The sequence below is a fragment of the Suillus paluster genome (assembly GCF_016628075.1).
Source record: "Suillus paluster strain FC165 chromosome Unknown EDB91scaffold_4, whole genome shotgun sequence".
In the NCBI taxonomy this organism is placed as follows: Eukaryota; Fungi; Basidiomycota; class Agaricomycetes; order Boletales; family Suillaceae; genus Suillus; species Suillus paluster.
In genome coordinates, this window is record NW_024537564.1 from 147863 (window position 1) to 162535 (window position 14673).

General features: G+C 48.0%; 2 protein-coding genes across 2 annotated transcripts; both read left to right on the top strand.

The window, feature by feature from the left end:
• Positions 1–4958: 4958 nt before the first annotated feature.
• Positions 4959–6938, top strand: EDB91DRAFT_1101861 (flavonol synthase/flavanone 3-hydroxylase). The gene is made up of 8 exons (XM_041317268.1): positions 4959–5169; positions 5228–5338; positions 5406–5492; positions 5547–5573; positions 5620–5967; positions 6028–6178; positions 6240–6325; positions 6377–6938. Exons 1-8 carry the CDS (start codon positions 5095–5097, stop codon positions 6503–6505), a joined length of 1014 nt encoding a protein of 337 aa, XP_041182405.1. The 5' UTR covers positions 4959–5094; the 3' UTR covers positions 6506–6938.
• A 5200-nt stretch (positions 6939–12138) lies between these two features.
• EDB91DRAFT_1101905 (uncharacterized protein) lies at positions 12139–14387 on the top strand. The gene is made up of 11 exons (XM_041317269.1): positions 12139–12480; positions 12533–12611; positions 12673–12686; positions 12738–12868; positions 12924–13011; positions 13063–13069; positions 13127–13131; positions 13187–13259; positions 13320–13496; positions 13568–13702; positions 13796–14387. Exons 1-11 carry the CDS (start codon positions 12189–12191, stop codon positions 13899–13901), a joined length of 1107 nt encoding a protein of 368 aa, XP_041182406.1. The 5' UTR covers positions 12139–12188; the 3' UTR covers positions 13902–14387.
• Positions 14388–14673: the final 286 nt, after the last annotated feature.

The following is a 14673-nucleotide window of genomic DNA, read 5'->3' on the forward strand; positions in this document are numbered from 1 at the left end:
GTCTGAAAGGGGTGGTCGAGCACACGGTAGGTAACTATCGTTTTCGTTCACTGGAGCAAAAATATCACAACTTCTGTTATACAATCAATTAGTTAATATAAACTATAACTTAGTATAAATCATCGCACTAGTCTCGGTACTAGACTTTTTTTGTGAGGACTTGAGGAAATCGGAAGGAGCCGGCTTTTTCACCTTTGCCCGTAAAAGGTAATTTTCTAGAACGTCTGGTTCCCCTTCCGGTGCAATCGGCACCCCACAGAAGTCGGCAGTCACGCTTTTTCGCAGGGTTTTGTGTGACTGCCTGTGACCAATTGTAACAAAAATGTCACATTTTCCCGCCAAAATGTGTGACCTGCCGACTTCTGTGGGGTGCCGATTGCACCGGAAGGGATAGTACATTTTCACCGTTCTAACCACCCGTCGGTCGGGTGGAAACAACCGCATTTCACGTTGAACATCACTGGGCATTTGCCATTGGTGCTAACGATACATCCTGTAGGTGAATTTTTATGGTGCTAGGAACTGTTTTTTTTTTACCGGATTCACCACCTCAAAAACGCGCATATGTTTTATTTGTTTCGTTTATTGTCCCTAGAGCTAGCACTGTGTAGACATTACATGCGTTTGTGTTACGATGTCTTCAGTCCTCTGTGCATAAACGAAAGTGTTCATTTGAATCTGAAGAGTCGCGCCGACTTTAACGTATACCTATGCACTTGCGGTCGCACGGTGCGAGCACAGACTGAGAATATGTCAGAGTTGAAACAACCATTAAATGGGTGGCATATGCAAATCTAGAAGGGAGTTGTTCAATTTTTGGTTGGAAGGAGTTGACATAGGATGCAGTGGCTCTCGATCGAAGGTGGTCAGAAGTTGGACTTCAACGAATCGACAGTGAAGGGCAGCGCTGAACAAACAGTTTGTCATAGTCGGCGGCTGGAAGGGACCAGCTGGGTGTGTAAGCATGGTACATTATCAGTCTGTTTTCGTGTTATGTGCTAGCATGCGATACCGAGTACAAAGGGTAACTCCTAGTAGATACAGTTAATGTCGGGGTACAAATCAGAATGGCGCAAATATATCTGAGTTTCTAGATGCACGGGTAATCGCTCGCAGCCATCGCAGCATGATGCATTTCTCACGGCAGCAGAAAGTGCACTTCATTGTTGCATGAGAGCTGAGTGAACGGGGGCTGAGGATCGTACCAGGAGTAACAATGCTGAAAAGACTCACTAGAGAACCAAGCACTTAGGCTGGCCTTCGTGGCTTCATCACTTGCGTCTAGCATGGATCGGTACGCTCCGAGTGCGTCTCCAAATCTACCTGCCCGTATGAGTGCAACGCACTGTTGCTGGTTCGCGGTTAGCCACAATGACTTGAGATCCCACCCAAAGAGCTGCAAGAACATATAGTTGAGCATGAATTGAGCATGATGTGCAATTGCATCATATTGACGTACCACAGTGAATTCCTCGTAAATGTCATGAATTGGTTTTTTATGAAAGAAGGCGCTCGCGTTGGCAGCAGCAGTAAAGTGTTCAACAGCTTCAAGCTTTTGAAGCCAGTTACCCAGGGAAATGGTTCCCAGTTGAACACGGAGATACGCCTGATGTACGAAGCACAGAAAATCAGTGTTAGCGCACGAACTAGACTTGATACTCACTTCTACGACACGACAAGCAATAGGATCGGTATCGGGAAAATCGGTAGCTAGCTCTTCGACGCGCTCTATTGCCTCTTCATGTCTATTTGCATTGAAAAGTGTGATGGCCTGAAAGCCGTCATGAGATGCAGGATGTCTAATGAAAGCGTAACCTGCCTTGATCAAGCAAAGGAAATGGGTCATCTTTGAATCTCCGTTAGTTGACGCAAACGCGAGGTCAAAAGCTTTCGTGGCATCCAAGATCTGATTCTTTCCGCAGAGAGCAACGCCCTTGGCAATATAACCTCTTAACGAGGGCTTGATGCGGATGGACTATGGTGCGCCTATGTTAAGGTACTTAGACATGATGAGTCGGTATATCTCACCTCAACGGCATCTTGGAGCGCGTTGTTCCAGTCGAGTTTGCGTGCCATAACCAATGAGTGATTCGCACAGGCGATGTAGTCGTCGGCGTCAGCGTTGATCGCTTGCGTGAGTATCTCTTCAGCCATAGACAAGTCTCCCACAATGCATGCATGGCGGGCGGCGATGGAGAAGATCTGTGGTATGCTCGAATTGCGTTATCAGAGTCAATGATGGAAACATGCCTTTGATTCACTAGCAGAGACTTGAGCCTTGGAACCAAACATGAGATGATGAAGGAGCTGGATATCGGCAGGAACGTACCTTTGACTTGGGAATATCCTTGGGCAAAGCCTTCTTGGGTACTGCCCATTCCGAGGTCCTTTCATTATCCCCACTAAGGATGCGCTTGCCATCCATTGAAAAAGTGACACAGCACACCCGGTAGGAGTGCTGGAAGATGGCGATAGTTCGTTGATCTGCAAGCCGCCAGAGACGTACATGCTGATCATCACATGCGGAAGCGACGAGGGTGCCAGAAGGATGAATGGCAATAGCATTGATATTGTGACTATGACCCGTCCACGGATGACCGACCTGCTCCCAGGTCGACGCTTCCCACTCACGTATGGTGGGATCGCGATATTCTCCACCTGAGAGAAGGCTGCTGCCATCCGGCGTCCAGGTGAGTGAGTAGTTGTATGGTGTGTCACTCTTCAAGTTTGCGACACAGTGCCGCGTGCCTGGATTATAAATTTTGATGTCCCTGACTGTCGCGATAGCAAGGTATTCACCAGACGGCGAGTACCGAACGCAGAAGACGCGATCATCACATACAATTGGATCTCCTTGTAACTGCCAGCTTTTCGTGTTCCAAAGCTTTGTCGTTTGGTCCATTAAAACAGTGGCCAGTACTTTACCACTGGGAGAAAAATCCAGGGATTTGATCCCCGAGTGAGCTTTGATGGTTTCGGTGACCTGAGGTTCGCCAGTTTTTCCATACCAGGCGATGAGCTCTCCGTTCTCGCCACCGCTTGCTACTAATTGTCCATCTCGAGATACTGCCAATCCCAACACATCACTGCGATGCCCCAGCATTTTCTTCAACATAACACCTGTTTCCAAGTCCCACAGATGAAGCGTCTTGTGCGAGCCTGTGATCATACGCTGTCTATCGGGGAAAACTGCGACTGCGACTGCTCCATTTCCAAATGCACGAACGGGTGTGGTGCTTGGAATGAGCTGCGGCATGTCACTGAAAGTTATAACGCTCGAAGTAGATTTGATGGAGGGATTGCGGGTGTCTTACTGCGCTGCAAAGGTGAGTGTACCCGGCGGGTTTTATACTGTTTTACAGCATTCATTAGACGCCCAACACAGGAGGTTCTTATCTTGAAGATCCTGTGTATATGTATCCAATTTCTGTCATCACAGCTTTCCAGAGGACTCCACGAACTCTCCCAATGCCATGTCCGACTATCGTCGAACAATACCATCGGATGGACCCTATTTCTTCGACCGTCCACAAACCCATATCCAATTGCCAATCGTTCGCGCCCCTGTTACGCCAGCACAAGTCTTTCAATCTCCGCCATGTCCCAAGGCAGGATGCTTCTCCCCTAGCCTTAAGCGTACAAGCGCTATAATTATGACACGAATCACTCTTGAACAGTTACAGGAAAGATCATCGAAGCTATTCCGACCACAGTCGTTGCAGGAGTCCGGGCCGTAGATGGAAGACAACAGACATAGTTCACCTAATCGACCACAGCTATATACGTGGAAATTCTTCCCGTGACATCCTGAGCTTCTGTCACCTGGAATGTTTCTATTCGCCACCCGACGGTTGTGGGCGTCTGGTCTCAGCAATATAGTCATCTACAACTTGCGCCGGTGTGGTTTGTAATTGGCATCAGTCATCTTGATTATGCTACGGTTGATCATCAAACAAATGTTCATCCAAACTCAGTAACGGGTTGACGAATCGGCCACTTCCGCTGACGTCAAGGTCTGTTCTCTGATCATTTGGTTTTTCCCTACTCCCTATCGTGATCTGCGTGTCCGCAGGCAGCTGCCGCAGACATAGAGATCAGAACATATAAAAACTACTTCTTTGAAGTCTCAGAGCCTTCTGCATTCGAAGCCGAAACGCCCGTATAAACGACGGGCATGACATCACGATGTCCAAAAGCGCTGAGAACATGCTAACTTCGTTCGAGCACTCGGTAGGGACCGAGCGCCATGTCAGTTTATGCTATTCATATTTGCAGACACTTCCGCGGTGGGCTAGTACGTGCTGGTCCCCCGTATTTGCAAAAGCTCACGTGGGCGATGTGAGCTCGAGTTACTTCGGGCCAAGGAAGCTAGCACCATGTGTACGTAAAGGTACGTCTCATGTCTCCATCCTCAGAACAGCAAGAGATATCTATATCCAACAGGATACCGCAACTTCACTCCACAATGTCAGACCTCAGGCGTTCAGTGACCAGGCAATCATTCTCGCGACGACCCCATCGCATTAACCTGGCGTCCACGACGGTACAGTACGCATTGATCAGCAACAGCTGGGGGCTACTCATTCAATGGCGGGCGCTTCTTACCTCGAACGGCGTCAGAATCGTGATGATGCGCGATCATCCGTCTTCGATCATTCCTGTACCTTGTTCCTGTCAGAGGAATTGAGAAACAGCGCCGTTGGTCTGTATGCATGCGTATTAACCGATAGAGCTGAACGACCATTGATGTGTTGGTATATGCAAATCTGGGAGGGAATTGTTCAGTTCTCAGTTGGAAGGAGTTAACTTGACATGGGATGCAGTGACTCGCAATCGATGGTGTTCAGATTTCAACGAACGTCAAACGTAGTCGTTCGCGGCGGCAGTCATGAGTTACGTACGTACTGCATTATGTAGTAGTGCGGCAATGATGTGGCAAATAAGCAATTTACCTGAGCCCAAGTGACCCTCAGCTTATGGCAGCATTCTATTTCAAACCAACTGGCCCCATGGCCTCCATAGCACAGCAGCGGCGCGTAAGTAACCTTATACTTACCTCCATTGGATTCTTCGGGCGTGCTACGACGTTAGACCATGCCAAGTACTGTCCTCGAACCTACCGCAATCCCAATCGTTGACTTTGCATGCTTCGGTGATGGAACTTCCCCAGTACGTACCACCGGTATTCATGTACGCTTCTGATCTTAAAGCTCTTTTTGACGTGCAGGAAGCGATAGAGATAGGGAGGCAATTGGTGAAAGCATGTCGAGAAGTTGGATTTGCATACTTTTGCAACACTGGTATCCCTCAGGCGGAGGTGGAAAGCATGTTTGAATGGGTGTGTGTTATCGGGATGCAGTGCATGTACGCTTGAAGTTCACTTCAACGAATGATTGGGCATCAAGAGCAGGGCGTTATTTTCGCTTCCAATCGAAACAAAGCTATTAGCTCCGCATCCTAAGGAGGGAAGGAATCACCGGGGATATAGCGGGGTATGTTGTCGAAGACCACATCGCAATACATCTTTTTTGACAATTCTCGCTCAGGTTGGCAGAGAGCAAGCTTCACAAATGGTATGTTTCGCTATCATTCAAGCTCTCGATATCCTAACTCGCGTAGGTATTCGACCCAGCGGAGCTCGCCGCAATACGGAAACAAACTCCCGATTTCAAAGAATCCTTTGACGTCGGACGCGATGATTGCCCGCGCATCTCCAATATGTGGCTTCCAGAGCAAGTCCTTCCGGGTTTCAGAGACGCAGCGTCTGCTTTCTTTAATACATGCTTTCGCTTTGAGATGGAGAAGCTGTTGCCTGCATTGTCTCTAGGGCTTGAGCTCCCTGGTGGAGGCGAATTCTTGGGAAAATATCACCAAGAAGCAGATAATCAGTTGCGATTATTGCATTATCCAGCTGCGCCTGCAGAGGTATTCGCACGCGGTGAGAAAGGGAGAACTGGTGCGCACACAGTACGCGATTATTTCAGCAGCAGCGACTCGCGCTCCCGTGACGCTGACGATGAATAATAGGATTTTGCATTGGGTACGATTCTATTCCAAGATGATGTTGGGGGGCTCGAAGTCGAGAGCCCTCGTGGCTCAGGAAACTTCGTTGCTGCACTACCCATGCCGGGAACGGTCGTCTTTAACATAGGAGATTTTTTGATGCGGTGGTCAAATGGTGTGAATTTTTGAGCGACTGTTTTCCTCGCCACAACGTTATGCCTCATTTTATTGATCAGACACGCTCAAATCAACACTGCACCGTGTTCGTGCACCCCAGAATGATGGGACGGGAATGGTCAAGGAGCGCTTCTCCATTCCATATGTAAGCTTTCTGCCAATGATTGATGTGTATTTGATGTTGATGTTTGATTAGTTTATGTCTGCTGACAGAGATATCTTGATTGACTGCCTTCCTGGCTGTTGGGGCGAAGACAGACCTAAGATGTACGAGCCTGTGACAGCAGGGGCGTACATTGACATGCGACTTGATGCTACGTATTAGTGAAGGATCTAGACCAGCCATCAGCATGGAATGGTCCTGCCCACCGGTTGAATGTCTTTCTGGCACTTTTTCTTGCTCGTTCCAGCTTCACCATAATTTCCAAACCTTGTAGTGATGTGGCCATTTGAGTTGCTATTAGACATCGCAACAAGCTGTCGCAATCTGATTCACTCTGCCACAACTCTGCCATGTTGCCGTCCTTGGATACCATTGACTAGTGACCGTTAATGTCATTATTAGTGGGTTCTAGAACGTTTAGTTACTCTTGCAGTCGACAAACGGTACTGTGATTCGGCCAGCGCCTGCTACCATACGTCATCGGACACTCTATGTTATGACCTATACGGATACCGATTATGAAATCCAGAAGACGGGCCGAAAGGCCTATAGTCTGGTTCTCTACCTGTAGTCTTAGGGGCTAATTCTGTAAACTTCTCCATCAATGGGTCATGAGTGTCGATTGCACCTGCTGGCTTGCCCGATTTGGGGAGCGGAGTACTGGAGCATGGACCATTTACTCCCATTGACAAAGGCTTAAGGAGATTCCTACGTAGAACTAGAAGTACAAGCGGTAGGGGGTAGCAGCAGCCCCCTGATGAGAGCTTTTGCAGGCTTGAAACCGCTGCCCTCCGCTTTACTAGCCTCTCCTTCCCCTCGTTGTCAACAGCACCCAACCTTCGGGGACGGTGGTCTGCCTAGTGAAAGGTTGTTGAGAACCGTGGCATGGGTCACATGACTGAAGAGACTCACTAGAGAACCAAGCACGCAAGCTGGCCTTAGTAGCTTCATCACTTGCGTCCATCATAGATTGGTACAAGTCGAGTGCGTCAAGATCACCTGCACGAAAGAGTGCAAGGCAATGATATTTGTTTGCGGTCTGCCACATTGACCTGAGTTCGCACCCGAAAACCTGCGAAAAAAACGCGCAGTTAAGTATGAAAGACATGTTTAGTGCATCGTATCAACATACCATAGTGAATCCGTCGTACATGGAATCAACTGGCAATGTAGAAAAGGAAGCGCTAGCATCGGCAGCGGCAGTGAAGTGGTCAAGAGCTTCGTTGTGAAGGTTGCCTTCCATGGCAATGGTTCCCATTCGCATACGTAGATATGCCTGATGCGCGAAGCGTAGAACAATCAATGAGCGTACGAACCTCGACTTGATACTCACTTCTACGACACGACATGCAAGAGGATCGGTATCGGGAAAATAGACGGCTAGGTCGTTGACGCGCAACATTGCCTCTTCATGCTTACCTGCATTGAAGAGAGCGATAGCCTGAAACTCTTAATGAAGCGTGCAGTATGTAATAAGGGTTAAACGTGCCTTGATCAAGGACAGGAAATGAGTCGTCCTTGAATCTCCATTCGTCGACGTGAACGCAAGGTCAAAAGTTTTCGTGGCGTCCTCGATTTTCCCCTTTCCGCTGAGGGCGATACCTTGGGCGATGAAGCCTCCAAATGAGGGCTTTATCTGGATGGACTATTTTACGATCGATGTGAGCCTATGCTAAGGACCGAGCGGGTGTATATTACCTTAATTGCATCTTGAAACGCATTGTCCCAGTCAAGTTTGCGTGCCATGACGAATGAACGGTTAACATAGGATGTGTAGTTGTTGGCATCAGCGTCGATCTCTTGTGTCAGTAGTTCTTCAGCCGCAGACAGGTCTCCCGCGATGCATGCGTTGCGGGCGGTTGTGTTTATGGTGGGTATCTGCATGAAGCATGTTCGAATTGCATTATATGGCTTAAGGATGAACATGCCTTGGAGTCAGAACCTTGACCCTTGGAATTAAAAAGACGGGAGATGAGATGACGATGGGGCGGAACATTAATGGGAAGGTACCTTTGGCAAAACATCTTCAGGTACTGCCTACTCTGATATCATGTCATCATTACCTTCGCTGAGGATGTGCTTGCCATCCATGGAGAATGTCGCGCATCGCACTGAGTCAGAATGCCGGAAGATGTAATTGATTTGTTGATCAGATAAACGCCAGAGACGGACACGGCTGTCAGTAGATGCAGAAGCGATGAGCGTGCCAGCAGAATTTATGGCAATAACCAACACAGCACCAGTATAGCCCGTCCAGGTCGATGCATCCCACTCTCGTATGGTAGAATCCTTTTCACCGCTCCCTGAGAGAAGCCGTGTACCATCGGGCGTCCATGCGAGTGATGGCGTGTGCCAGTGAGCGTCTAATTTTGTGACGCATTCCCTGGTGCTTGGATTATAAATTTAGATATTGTCCTCTGTTCCGACAAGAAGCTTACCAGACGGTGAAAACCGAACGCGGAAGACCCTATTTTTACACTGGACTCAATTTTCTTGCATCTGCCACCTCCACAGTTTCGTCGTTTCGTCGAATAAACCACTGGCCAGCACTGTTCGCATCTGGAGAGAAGGTAAGCGAGAAGACCCAACTACATCAGCAAAAGCGGCTGAAATTTCGCGCAGTTTAAGTCTTAGAAATCAATTCAGTTCACCTGAGACTATACCAAACAGGGAATGTCAGGGATCGTAAAACGATAGTTTTTCGACGGGTCCAAACATTGATGTAGTGTGGGCTTGGATGGTTGGGGTGAGAGATTCTCCGTGCTAGGTAATGAGCTCTCCCGTGTTATCGCCGCTTGCTATTAACTGCCCGTCTTGTGATACCGCCAATGCCCACATCCCACTGTGATGTCCCTCTTTTTTTTCAACACTCCACCTGCCTTCAAGTCCCATAGACGAAGTGTGTGGTCATTTGAGCTGGTGAACATACGCTGTCTATCGAGGAAAACTACGACTGCGGTTATGTTGTCTGTATGATCTTTAAACACTCGAAGGGGTGTGGTGCTTGGAATGGGCTGCGGCATTTTACTGGAAGTTGGCGGGCGTTGAGCACGGTCGAAGACTCAAAGTGGACTTGGTTGGTGGGTCGTGGGTGTCTTGTACTCGACTGCAGAGGTGCGTGTACTGCGCTTTATACTGCTTCATCAGACGCTTGACACGGCAAGCCCTTATCATAAATGCCTTTGGGCCTGAAGATGTAACTTAGTGCCTGGGTAGATGCGTCCATCTTGTGTCACCGTAGCTTTCCAGATGCTGACTCGACGAGCTCTCCTACTAATGCCATAATCTACTATCACTGCAGGTATTGAACAAGACTATTGAATGGGCCCGACATTTCGACCGTTGAGAAACCAACTCAATACCGGTATCCAAGCGCGGTCAGGTACAGTATTTCAGCGTCGTTACGTCACGGCCAGCGCAATTCAATTCCCACCGTGACGCTGCCATCTCACATAGTCACAGCCGTACTCCCAAGAATTGAGCAGCCCTACTGGTACACTATTGTTATCATGACACGAGTGACTCTTGAACTCCTTACGGAAGAGCTAACTGAAGTTATTCCAACCACCGTCATTGCAGGAGTTCGCACGGCAGATAGGAAGACAGTATAGACGGTTCACACCCATAGAAGTGGAAATTCCCCAGGTGGCATGTTGCGCTTCTGTTGCTTGGGATGTTCCTCCTGGAAATCCGACGATCGTGGGGGATTCATTTCATCTCCTCTGGAATCGGCACTAAGGCATGTACTGTTGTACATATTTCGCCGTAGTTCGCACTTTGCATTGAAGATAATCAGTAGTTTTCAGTTCTGCTATCATCGACGTCACAGTTGGCTGAACACAGCTCCGGGACTGTAGATCCGGAATCAACAACTCCCATGTGAGTCCAGGACCCAGGACGGCTTTCGGTTTCTCGCCTGCCTGTCGCTTGAGTCGCCCCCTTTGTCGGCGTTTCGACACTAATTATAATTGTGTAAGGCTGAGGTGAGTTCTAAGGGGAATCGAAAGGATCGATCGAGGAAGGTAGGAAATTGTGAGAGAGGATGGTAGCAAGTTGACTAGAGATCAAACGATGATGCAGACAGAGACGTTTTTGACTTTGACGGAATGTTCGGACGGCTGCGAGAATACGGATCACTGAGAGGGAGTTGATTCACTAATTAAACGAGAATTACATGTAACTTTTTATACGGCGGGAGAATGGACAAAGCGCTATCAAAGCGCGAGTAGCGAGAAGAAAGGCAAAGCGAGACGTGAAAGGTGTGGCGTAGGTACAAAGAATAATTGGGAACGTGTGGTGATGGCGATAAGGACAAAGGCTAAACGTGAATTGATGTAAATATGGACAGAAAAGGAAATAGAAGAGAAGGCAGTGCGTGATATGTCACAGTCGTTGAAGGGTTGATTGAAGCGAGCTTTCATCGTTAAAGGCGCAGCCTTTCTTACAATTGTCACTGTAGCACAGCCTTCTGGTACCCCATCGCTGCTGTCAATGACTTTGAGATATCCCTCAATGTTGTATAACAGCTGATTTCGCTGGTATTGGGGCAAAACTATGAGGCTGAACCCAATTTACAGCCACTCTCAAGGTTGATATGTTGACTTGGCCCCCGTCTGATCGTGCCAGTCGCAATGATACTCATTTCTTATCATGTTCCTCTTCATCTCGCCAACTTAATCACATCACCCATCCTCACACACATCCGCAACCGCCGCAAAATCTCTACGACATTCTGGAAGCACAATCAACGCCCAACTTCACTGTTCGAAATTCGCTCGACCTACCATTACCCCAGAGTTTTCTTACGCACCTTCCTGCGTGCTCAAAGGGCATTTTCTTCTGTTGCGTCCCTGACCCCTTTCGCCTGAGATAGCGTCTCTATGAGCGTCTCGTCCACGTGCTTTGATCTATCGATGTGACTTCGCCAAGACACGTCAATTGGATCAGTGCCAGTGGATGGGCCGTGTTTACCAAACTCCTTTGTAAGTAACAAATACACCTCACAGAAACTGGTTGTTTGGCATCTGTAACTGACCAGGATGACGCTCGAGGCGTAAGCAAGACCGTCTTCCTTCTTCTATAGGTCTGGGAGAGTCGAGAATAATGCAAGTCGCACGCGAGGTCGGCCTTCACAAGCGTTCTCAGTCGCCCGGCGAAAATTCAAAGCCCGAATCGTTTCGCGACGAGCGCTCGACATTCGTTTCATTCCTCTGTCGAGGGTAGACATTTTGAGGCCCTTAGCACCATTTGTTCACTGGCTATTCGCGATTCTATCAAGGTGATTAGGCTTGATCAGTTCATGTGCGAGAAAATCGGACAGATGTCTGGGGGATAGATTGGTCAAATCAGTAACGGTGTAATTGCTGATGGAAGGAACATGCGATGCAGGGGATATAGCAACTCCATTGATGGTGTAGAGATCTGACACATTGAATTTCAATGAATCGACGATGAAGGGCACGCGCCGAACGAACAGAATCATTTCCATATGGCATTTATGCCATTCATAACCGAGTTGGCGATGGGTAACTATTATAGACAACCTTTCCTGTCGTGAGCCAGCATACGATACGAATACAAAGGGTGATCTGCGTGTATAAGGAAAGTCAAGGGTACAAATGAAAACTACTCGGTGTTTCAAAATGGATGAGTAGCCGCTCGTTCCGCACGTCACACAAATCGTCGTAGTATCGTGTTTCTGTGACGACATTGGGCTTTGCGTGTTTCGGAAAGTGAGTGGGAGAATAATATATAAAGTTCAAAGCCCGCGATTGTGTCGGTCTTGTCGGTCTTGGAGCACATGCATCTGGAGTCTGGACCCTCTATCCTCCTTTAAAACACCACGATGCCAATTACACGCAAGGTCGGCCCTCGTAAACGCGCTCAGGTATCTAGTGAAGATTCAGAGCCAGAATCTCTTCACAGCGACGCGCTCGACGACCCGCCGCCCAAGAAACGCGCGCGCTCTTCCAATGCCAAATCCGGCTCATCTTCGAAACCCAAGTCCAAGTACAGGAAACGCAAAACCAATGAGGATGATACCAAAGATGAAGAGGACGCATATGGGAGCGACATAGACCTTAAGGAGGGGCAGCAAGTTGTGGGTCGGGTTGTGCAAGCTCCAAAGACTGGATGGGGTATGTTGATCCCTTGACGCGTACATCATGAACGATACTCACTATTCTGAAGTGCCACCTGGCCAGATTTCACAGAACACGCTTGATTTTCTAGCGCATCTCAAAGACCCCGCGTGTAACGACCGCGAATGGTTCGTGCTTCTATCAGGGCCTTCGCTTATCGTTGACTAAAATGACGTCGTGCGCCTCTAGGTTCAAGCTACACGGTATGTGATGCCTGTGCATCGTACCGAAGCTCTAGGCTTACTTGGCAACAGAGCCAGTATATCGTCGCACTGAGAAGGAGTTCAAGGAGTTTATCGAGGAGTTCACTAACATGCTTACAGAGGTCGACTCCCAGATTCCCCCGCTGCCTCCCAAAGACGTCATACATCGCATTTATAGAGATGTTTGTCCTTATGTTCGTTCCTTCTGTGGATCTGGGCCTCATGTCGTGCGCGTAGATCCGCTTCAGTAATGATAAAACGCCATACAAGAGAGGGTTATCTGCGAGTTTCTCGAGGAGTGGCAGGAAGGGAATCTTTGCTTTTTGTGAGCTTCGTATCATTTTGTCTTCCGCTCAAGATATTTAACTTTTCGCAGACCACATGTACGCACCTCTTGACATCAAAGCCGCATAAGCTGACTGGATTGTTTACGCATACAGAATGAGTCTGTCATAGCCAAAAATACTGGTTCGATACACGCTGACACAAATGACTATTAGTCAAGCCGGGTAACGAGAGCGTCATCGCCGCAGGGGCATGGTGTCCTGCTAAGAACGAACTCACAACTCTCAGGTCCGTCTCATCTCCACTTTTATTTCCATGATCCTTTTCATACCCTCTATTGTCTGACAGAAATCACCTACTTCGCTCCACACCCGCTGCTAAGACGCTGCACACTATCCTTTCTTCTAAAGCATTCACTACCCACTTCGGCCCTCCCCGTCCACACCCGCGAGGAGAACGTCAGAGTGTGTTTGGGCATGAAGATCAATTGAAGGTCGCACCAAAGGGTGTGGATAAGAATCACAAGTACGTGGTAAGGTATACTTCGAGTCATCAAGGCTAATGGGCGTATTTTATTTTGTGCTACGCGTTACTAGAGACATTGCCCTCCTCAAATGCCGCTCCCTCGCAGTTTCCTACCGGTTCACAGATGCCCAAGTCGTTGCACCTGGTTCCGAGTTTATGGATGTACTACGTGCGGTTGCGGATGTGATGACGCCATTTGTCCATTGGTGAGTGGTTGCTTTACTCGTTTCAGCGCCATTCGCACGGAATACTTTCATTTGAGTATGCTTTTGGAGTGCGTGGGCTGATATTTCCTCTAGTTTGAATGATCTTATGACACTTCCTGTGGACAACGGGTCGGATGAGGAGAGCGAGGAAGGTGATACTGGAGGTCCGGATGAAGGTGAGAGTGACGAGGGGGAATGAGGGGACGGGAGCTTGGGTTGGTTTACGGAAGCTGAGCTAGCTGTTTTTTCATTACCGCTGTTTACAGCTATCTTCATATCGATACTATCACTCCTGGGAATCTGCAACTGGCATGTAATATGCAAAATGTTCAAAACACCTCAATGCGCTGCTTGAATCACCTCGAAAAAATTCATGTGTATGTAGGCTACTTAGAGATGATGTACTGTCCAAGTAGAATAAAATTTTCTTGAGTGTTGCAGCTGCGAGAGACAGAATAGTGGTGATTTGCAACCTTGTATAATCATAAATGATCCAGATCCCAAAGATCCTAGAGAGATATTCAAAAAGTTACACCCGGAGCATATCAAACACCTCGTCAGGGTGTCAGAACACAATTTCGATAGAGGCCATTCTCTCGTTTTAAGATGCTATAGACAGAGGATTGACGACATGTATGAAAGCGTGACAGCAGATAGGAGAGTGTGTAAGAAATTCAATCTCCTCCAAGTGAAAGCCGCTACTGTGCCGATGTGTGACACGACGTGACCATGTTTTGCAGAATACCAGTCAGACCCTGAATTTTCTCGGCCTTCATCCGACACTCCACCACAAAATCCTTAAAATCAGCAAAAATCAGATTCATATAGAGCAGCTACGAATCTATAATGGTGCAAATCCGTAGAAGAAAATATGATGTGGTTGAGGAGTTACAAAAGATTTATTGAAAATGTTGCAGAACCCCAGGAGTGATAGTAGGCCAGAATCTACAAAATTCACTTAGCCGCTTTTG

Excerpts from the sequence above, each read along its gene's own strand:
- EDB91DRAFT_1101861 (XM_041317268.1), top strand. The coding sequence starts at position 5,095 with ATGCCAAGTACTGTCCTCGAACCTACCGCAATCCCAATCGTTGACTTT. Across the intron at positions 5,170-5,227 it reads TCGGTGATGGAACTTCCCCA|GAAGCGATAGAGATAGGGAG; the intron begins GTACGTACCACC and ends TTTGACGTGCAG. Across the intron at positions 5,574-5,619 it reads GAGAGCAAGCTTCACAAATG|GTATTCGACCCAGCGGAGCT; the intron begins GTATGTTTCGCT and ends TAACTCGCGTAG.
- EDB91DRAFT_1101905 (XM_041317269.1), top strand. The coding sequence starts at position 12,189 with ATGCCAATTACACGCAAGGTCGGCCCTCGTAAACGCGCTCAGGTATCT. Across the intron at positions 12,481-12,532 it reads AGCTCCAAAGACTGGATGGG|TGCCACCTGGCCAGATTTCA; the intron begins GTATGTTGATCC and ends ACTATTCTGAAG. Across the intron at positions 13,497-13,567 it reads GGTGTGGATAAGAATCACAA|AGACATTGCCCTCCTCAAAT; the intron begins GTACGTGGTAAG and ends ACGCGTTACTAG.